The sequence below is a fragment of the Colobus angolensis genome, unplaced genomic scaffold (assembly GCF_000951035.1).
Source record: "Colobus angolensis palliatus isolate OR3802 unplaced genomic scaffold, Cang.pa_1.0 Scaffold93, whole genome shotgun sequence".
Classification (NCBI taxonomy): Eukaryota; Metazoa; Chordata; class Mammalia; order Primates; family Cercopithecidae; genus Colobus; species Colobus angolensis.
This window is the reverse complement of record NW_012123265.1, coordinates 3,237,016-3,245,730: the sequence shown is the minus strand read 5'-3', so window position 1 is coordinate 3,245,730 and position 8,715 is coordinate 3,237,016. Positions and strand designations below refer to the sequence as shown.

At 36.8% G+C, this 8,715-nt stretch overlaps 1 protein-coding gene across 1 annotated transcript in view; it reads right to left on the bottom strand.

Annotated features, from left to right (window-relative positions):
• The window catches only part of CCDC79 (coiled-coil domain containing 79), a 53,403-nt gene that overhangs the window by 32,682 nt on the left and 12,006 nt on the right, over window positions 1-8,715 (bottom strand). The window contains exons 4-9 of the mRNA XM_011932143.1: window positions 4,971-5,081; window positions 4,645-4,773; window positions 2,538-2,666; window positions 1,000-1,060; window positions 789-904; window positions 561-683 (exon numbers count right to left, since the gene is read on the bottom strand). Of these exons, the coding sequence (XP_011787533.1) occupies window positions 561-683; window positions 789-904; window positions 1,000-1,060; window positions 2,538-2,666; window positions 4,645-4,773; window positions 4,971-5,081 (669 nt within the window). The remainder of the gene's footprint in view (window positions 1-560; window positions 684-788; window positions 905-999; window positions 1,061-2,537; window positions 2,667-4,644; window positions 4,774-4,970; window positions 5,082-8,715) is intronic.

Sequence of the window (8,715 nt, the reverse complement as noted above, 5' to 3'; positions counted from 1 at the left end):
TAGTAGAGATGGGGTTTCACCATGTTGGTCAGGCTGGTCTCGAACTCCTGACCTCAAGTGATCCACCTGCCTCAGCCTTCCAAAGTGCTGGGATTACAGGCGTGAGCCACCATGCCTGGCCTAATGTTGTATTTTCATTATTATTAAGTTAGAAACATTTTATAATTTTCCTTATGATTTATGCATTGACTCATGGATTTAGTACAAGTTGTTTGATTACCAGATATTTGGGGCTTTTCTAGATGTTTTGTTTTTATTCATTTCTAATTTAATTACCTTGTGATCAGAGAACACACTCTATGGGTATTTAGTCTTGCTATTTGGTTTCTCCGTTTTATGAGAGTATCTGGGGAGATTAAAGAAACGATGCTGCTACCACCATCTTCCCAATATCCTCCTAAAAATACCCTCTTTTAAGATTTTCTTATCTTTAAGAGTCTAAATACATCCAAAATAACCCAAATTACAAGGACTCAATTGATTCAATAATAAATTCAATAGTTTTTATTATGCTTTGAAATGTTTCTTCAACTATGACCTAGAAAATAATGAATACTTACTGTTATTTGCAAGAGTGAGTCCAATAAATGAGCAAATAGGGCGAATTATCTCAGGTTTCATGCAATTTTTTAGCCATTCATTAGCATGTGGAAAAAGTGAACAGCAAAACATTTGATTCTCATCTGAAAGAACACAAAATCAATCAAGATTTAATATGACAATTGGAAAACATCAGTTTTCATTTGTTTTTATCTTTATTTTTATATTTAAACATTATAGATAGTTACCATTTTGAGGATTGTTGACACAGACACACAGAGTACTACACACTGAAGACCACAACTGGTAACTCTGGAAAACATTTTTATCTGACAAATCCAACTCATATTTTGAAATAACTGTCCTATTAGGTCAAAAAGAAAAGAAAGTAAATTAATACAAATGTGTTAAGGTCCTAAGTAATTAATAATTAACAAAAAGAAATTTGTATTTGTTTACCTGAATAACCGTGACAGAACCGTAATACAACCTGTTTCTCTCACAAGTGTTTGTCCGGTCCCTTAAAAAAATAGCCATATAAAAATATAAGTTTTATTTACAAATAGTCTTGCAGAAATGAATAACAGAAGTTTTATTTTTATAAATAAATAACTTTTAAACAACTTTAAAGTATTACAAAGTATAACACAGAATTACTGTGGATAAAAATCTGTAATCAAGATTATTATGAAAAATATATCACTACTGCTTAGAGACTAATTGCATTCAAATTCCTCTAAAAATTATAAAACTATTACTTTGCATCATGGTTCTGTGTTACAGTATCAAGATAAGTTCCAAAATGGAAAAATAAATAAATTTGACGTTTTCTAGTTTTTCCAAAATAAAATCTAGAAACATTTTTTTTTAAAGTGCACACCTGGCAAGAAGGCGACTCCTCAGGCCTCTCTGGCAAGAGGCTTAGCTGAATTGCCTGAGCCTGCTCAGACTACCATTGTGCCTGGGTCTGTGACCCTCCCCATGGAAACAATAATAGCAGAGGACTAGAGGGGTAAGGGACCAGCCACTGCTAGCAGAAGAAGGTAAGGCTTGACTCCTCCGCTTCAAAGGATACAACCTGATGCCTAGCTTCCCTGAGGCTGCCCCACCCCCACCCAACACCCTGGGGGTTTGGACCTTGAGCTCTACAACCACCCAGACGTCCCCCTCTATTGATGCACATACCATTTCCCCTCTAGCAGGAAGGGTGGCATGAGAGAGTCTGCTGGTACTGAATACGGTTGTTGTGCTGGGACCTGGGTGACATAGGAAAGGGGCTACACTGCCTTGGCCTCCCCAAGTGCTGGGGTTACAGATGTGACCCACCATGCCTACCTAGAAGCATTTCTTTTTTTTGAGACAGGGTCTCGCTCTGTCACTCAGGTTGGAGTGCAGTGGCTTGATCACAGCTCACTGCAGCCTCAACCTCCAGAGCTCACTCAATTCTCCCACCTCAGCCTCCCAAGTAGCTGGTAGTACAGGTGTGTGCCACCACACCCAGTTAATTTTTCTTTTTCTTTTTTTCTTTTAATTTCTTTGTAGAGAGACAAGGTCTCACTGTGTTACCTAGGCTGGTTTCAAACTCCTGGGCTTAAGGTATCCTCCCACATGGCTGGGCGCAGTGGCTCAAGCCTGTAATCCCAGCAGTTTGGGAGGCCGAGACGGGCAGATCACAAGGTCAGGAGATCGAGACCATCCTGGCTAACTCGGTGAAACCCTGTCTCTACTAAAAAAAATACAAAAAACTAGCCGGGCGAGGTGGTGGGCACCTGTAGTCCCAGCTACTCGGGAGGCTGAGGCAGGAGAATGGCATAAACCCGGGAGGCGGAGCTTGCAGTGAGCTGAGATCCGGCCACTGCACTCCAGCCTGGGCGACAGAGCAAGACTCTGTCTCAAAAAAAAAAAAAAAAAAAGGATATAAGAACTCAAATAAAAAATTAATAATGGCTGTTCCAATTGATTAGTGTTTTCAAATATTCATAAGAGAATGTACTTACTATTATTTGAAACCAGAACCAAAATAACATAAACAGACATTCTTTTCAAATTTATGTTTGAATCATTAGATAAGAACCAAGTTAAGTCTTCAAGTAACTCTGAAGTACACAAAGTCTGCTGACAGTAAACTGAAATATAAAATATAATTTTAATTTCAATGCATTGTCACAAACATGCTTTAAAATATGCTGAACAAAATAAAAAATTACCTAACTGGGGATGGTTCTTAACCAAATCTCATGTAATTGATAGTTATTAGTCATACAATAAAATTTCTGACAAACTGATATGTGCTTACTCAATTAGCAGACCAAAGAAGCAGTATATTAATCAAAAGTACTTAATCTAGGCTCCAAAACCCATACTGAAATCCCCTAGAATTTACAATAAAAAACTTATCTGAATAAAAAATTAAATAAAATTTAGCAAAAAAAAAAAAACAAAAAACACTTTAAAGGATGAGTAACAAAACATAGCAAGAAAAACAATTCAAGAAAATTCAGAAACCTGCTTTAGAAAACAGAAGGACAAACAATATTTGATATGTTTTGAGACTTTCCTAGAAATAAAAATCATTTCAAGAATCATACTACCTGATAGTTTTTGTGTGTGTGTCCTAATGCAACAAGCAGAATTTTACAAAAATAATATAGACATAAAGATACAATCAACATTTCATCCAGTTCTTAGAACCAGCTATTAGACCCTATCTCAAAGGCAAGGACTAAGCCAGGCACAGAAAGACAAACACATTCTTACTTATTTGTGGGATCTAAAAATCAAAACAATTGAACTCATGGAGATAGATGATTATCAGAGGCTGGGAAGGGTAGTGGAAGGTGGTGGGTATGGTACCAAAAAAAAAAAAAAGAAGAAAGAATGACGAAGACTTACTATTTGATAGCATAACAAAGTAACCATAGTCAATAATAATTTAATTGTACACTTTTAAAATAACTAAACAGTATAATTGGATTGTTTGTGTAACACAATGAATAAATGCTTGACTGGATGGAAACCCCATTCTCCACGACGTGATTATGCACTGCATATCTGTATCAAAACATCTCATGTACCCTATAAATATATACACCTATTATATAGACACAAACATTAAAAATAAATTTTTTAAAAAATAATTCAAGGACTATATCTGACTTATCCCTGTATCCCCAATGCCTTGCACAAAGATTGCTTCCTAAAAGTTGATTTTTTTTTTTTTTTTTTGTGACAGGGTCTGACTCTGTGGTCTGTCACCCAGGTTAGAGTGCAGTGGCATAATCTTGGCTCACTGCCACCTCCACCTCCCAGGCTCAAGTAATCTCTCACCTCAGCCTCCCAAGTAGTTGGGACCACAGGTGCATACTACCATGCCCGGCTGATTATTTGTATTTTTGGTAGAGATGGGGTATCACCATGTTGCCCAGGCTGGTCTCAAACTCCTGAGGTCAAGTGATCCACCTGCCTCAGCCTCCCAAAGTGCTGGGATTATAGGTGTGAGCCACCATGCGCCAGGCTGATGAAGAAATATTTAATAAATAAAAATATCAGAATATAAAGTTGGTCTGACAAACCAATGGTTTATATTCAACCTCATTTTAGATACACTGCAGAACAGTGTTCTTGCCAACATGAATTTCTATACCCACACATTACATGGCTGTGGGTTATCTTCATCCTTTGATCTGGAAAGATGAAACAGAAAGGAAAGGACAGGGAAAAGGGAAGGGAAGGAAAAAAGGGAGGGGAGGGGAAGGAGAAAGAGGAAAGGAGGGGTGGAGAAGGAGAGGAGGGAGGGGAAGGGAAAAGAGAGAAAGAGAAAGAAGAAATGAAAGAAAAGAAAAGAAAGGAAAGGAAAGAAAAGAAAGGAAAGGAATGAAAGGAAAGGAAAAGAAAGGAAAGGAAGGAAAGGAAAGGAAAGAAAGAAAAGAAAGGGAAGGAAGGAAGGAGAGAGAGAGAAAGAAAGGGAGACGGGAGGAAGGCTGGATAAAAATTATCCAAACATGTAAAAAAAGAAAAGAAATTAATTAGAAAATTAGTTTTGAGTATACTGTTAAAATGTAACACAATGCTTAAAGTATAATGAAATAAAGTTTTATATTTTACCATTTTTTTCTGCAATAGCTCCTAATGTATATAAGGCTGCTTCTTTTACCATGCTATGTTCACTTGACTTTGCAAGATTTTTTACAAACATCAAACCACCAATTTCCCGAAAATAAACACTTGCATTACCTGTAGGATGTGCAGAAAAAAAACAAAATAGAAATGATATTTATTTTCATTATCCTTTCAGGGATAAAATAAATCACATGAAGACAGTAACATGATATGTAGAATAAATGAATGGAAGATAAAGAACTATGCTTATTTGATATATCATAGTACTAAAGAACTAGAATCACAGATAAAAATTCACTATTATATCTTACTGTTTTGTTGACAAATTGAATGAATAGTGACCAAAGCTTCCTTTTGTGAAACAGCATTGTCCATTTGATACTTTAGACACTCCAATAATAAGTTCAGGTCAGTCTTCATTTCTAAAGAACAAAAATGTCATTATTTTAAACCAAAAAGTTTATTTCAAAAACCAACCATTAAAATTTCACTTACTAAATACATATCTTTGGAATGGTCAACTTTTAAAGTAATAGGCATGTATTACTTTTTTTTTTTTTTTTTAGACGGAGTCTTGCTCTGTCGCCCAGGCTAGAGTGCAGTGTGACCGGATCTCAGCTCACTGCAAGCTCCGCCTCCCGGGTTCACGCCATTCTCCCGCCTCAGCCTCCTGAGTAGCTGGGACTACAGGCGCCCGCCACCTCGCCCGGCTAGTTTTTTTGTATTTTTTTAGTAGAGACAGGGTTTCACCACGTTAGCCAGGATGGTCTCGATCTCCTGACCTCATGATCCGCCCATCTCGGCCTCCCAAAGTGCTGGGATTACAGGTTTGAGCCACCGCGCCCGGCCTGTATTACTTTTATAATCCAACAACCATGTATTTTTTTAAAGATGTTCTTCTTATTTTTGAGACGGAGTCTCACTCTGTCGCCCAGGCTGGAGTGCAGTGGCGCCATCTCCACTCACTGCAAGCTCCGCCTCCCGGGTTCACGCCATTCTCCCGCCTCAGCCTCCTGAGTAGCTGGGACTACAGGCGCCCGCCATCGCACCCGGCTAATTTTTTGTATTTTTAGTAGAGACGGGGTTCCACCGTGTTAGCCAGGATGGTCTTGATCTCCTGACCTCGTGATCCGCCCGTCTCGGCCTCCCAAAGTGCTGGGATTACAGGCGTGAGCCACCGTGCCCGGCCTAAAGATGTTCTTTAAATAAAAGAACTTAAAATGAACTTCTTATAGTTCTTTGAGTTTCCCTTTTTATAAATATAGGAATAGAAAGTCAAAATATTGTTCTCTTTAAGTAAAGCTACACTGGTTTAAATATCTGTCATTTAGAAAAAAAGGTGGATAAAAATGAAAATACAACATATGAGAATTGTGGGATGCTATGAAAGCAGTATTTAGGATGAAAGGTCTCAGATCAACGACATCAGCTACCACCTTAGGAAATTAGAAAAAGAACAAATTAAACCCAATATAAGTACAAGAAAGGAAATTAGAAAGATCTAAGCTGAAACCAGTGAAACAGAAAACAAATACAGAGGAAGTTCTTTGAGAAGAGCAACAAAACTGATAAACTTCTAGCCAGATGAGTTAGGAAAAAAGGAGTAAAGACACAAATTACCAATATCAGAAATCAGAGAGATGGCATTACCACATTCCACAGATATTCAGAAGACATTAAGGGAGTACTATGTACAATTTCACACCTATGGATTCAACAACTTAGGTGAAATGACATCACCAAAACTCACCCGAGAAGAAAAAGACAACTTGAATAGTCCTATAGCTATGAAAGAAGTTGAATTAAGAGTTAAAAACTTTTCCACAAAGAAAACCCTGAGTTCAGATGATTTCATTTGTAAATTCTACCAAACATTTAAGGAAGGAATAATATAAATTCTACTCAAATTTTTTCAAAAGTTTAAGAGAAGGAATACTTCCCAACTTATTCTATGAGGCTAGTATTACCTTTATACCAAAACAGAAGCCATTAGCAAGAAAACTACAGACCAGTTTCCCTCATGAACATACATGCAAAAAGTCGAAACAATTTTAGCAAATTGAATCCAACAATATATTAAAATAAAAAGACATCACGACTAAGTGGGTTTATCCCAGAAATACAAGATAGATTTATGATTTGAAAAAAATCAATGTAACAAAACTAAACAGGAAAACCTTTGGTCATCTTAATGGATGTAAAAACAGCATCTGATAAAATCCCACATGCATTCCTGATTAAAGAAAAATATTTCGCAAATTTGGAATAGAAAGGAACTTCCTCAACCTGGCAAAGTGCATCTACAGTTGAAAACCCTACAGCAAACATCATACTTAACAGGGAAAGACTGAATATCTTCTCTCTAAAACCAGGTATAAGACAAAGATGTTTGCTCGTATCACCACTCCTATGTAACATTGTTCCAAAGAGTCTAGCCAGCGTTGTCAGGTAAGAAAAAAGAAATAAAAGGCACTCAAATTGGCAAAGAAGTATTTGAATTTGCACACAACATGATCTTCCACATAATTTGATGGAATCTACAGAAAGCTACTAGAATAAGTGAACTAAGTTTTCCAGATAACTCTTTAATACATAAAAATAGATTATACAGTCAAATGTTGCTTAATGATGGAGATACATTCTGAGAAAAGCATCATTAGGTGATTTCATCATTGTATTAACATCATAGACTTTACTTACACAAACCTAGATGGTAGAGCTTATTACACATCTAGGTTGTATGGTATAGCTATTGCTCCTAGGCTATAAACCTATGCAGCATGTTACTATATTGAATAATATAGTCAATTGTAATACAATGGCAAATTTTTGTATATCTAAACATATCTAAACATAGAAAAGCTATAATACATATTTTTTTAAAAGATATATCCAGAAGCTGCTCTGGGTGCATCAGCGAGTGGTGAGTGAATGTGAAAGCCTAGGACATTATTGTACACTACTGTAGACTTCATAAACACTGTAAATTTAGACTACTCAATTTATTTTTAAAATATCTTCAATAGTAAAATAAATTTAGCTTATTGTAACGTCACCACACCCAGTTAATTTTTTTTTTTTTACAAAGATGAGGGTCTCACTATGCTGCCCAGGGTGGTCTCAAACTCCTGGCTTCAAGCAATCCTCCCATCTTGGCCTCCCAAACCACTGGAATTATTTATAGGTGTGAGTCATCATGCCTGGCCTATCTTTATCTTTTAAAAAAACTTTATTAAAACTAAGACACAAACACACACATTAGCATAGGCCTACACAGAGTCAAGATCATCAATATGACTGTCCTTCACCTCCACATCTTGTCCCACTGGAAAGTCTTCAGGGCAATAACATACACAGAACTGCCATCTCTTATAACAATCCCTTCTTCTGGGATACCTCCTGAAGGACCTGCCTGAGGCTATTTTACAAAATTTTTGTTTATAAGTAGAAGCAGTGTATTCTAAAACAACAATAAATAGTGTAGTAAATACATAAACCAGTAACAGAGTCATTATCAGGTATTATGTACTACACATAACTGGATTTGCTATAGTTTTACACAACTGGCAGTATGGTAGGTTTGTTTACACCAGCATCACTGCAAACATGTGAGTAATGTGTTGCACTTACTATATTACAATGTCACTACATGACAGGAATTTTTCAGTTCCATTATAATCTTATAAGACCACTGTCCTATATGAGGTCTGTTGTTGACTGAAACATCATTATGCAGCACATGACTGTATTTCTATATACTAGCAATAAACAAATGGAAATTGAAATTTTAAAAACCACCCCATTTACAATATAGCACTGAAATACTTAGGGATAAACTGACGACAGAGGTGAGACATACACCAAAAACTAAAAAATACTGCTGAGAGAAATTAAAGATGACCAAAATAAATGCCATTATATGCCATGTTCATGAGTCAAAAGACTAAATATTGTTAAGATGTAAATTTCGGCCGGGCGCGGTGGCTCAAGCCTGTAATCCCAGCACTTTGGGAGGCCGAGACGGGCCAATCACGGTGAAACCCCGTCTCTACTAAA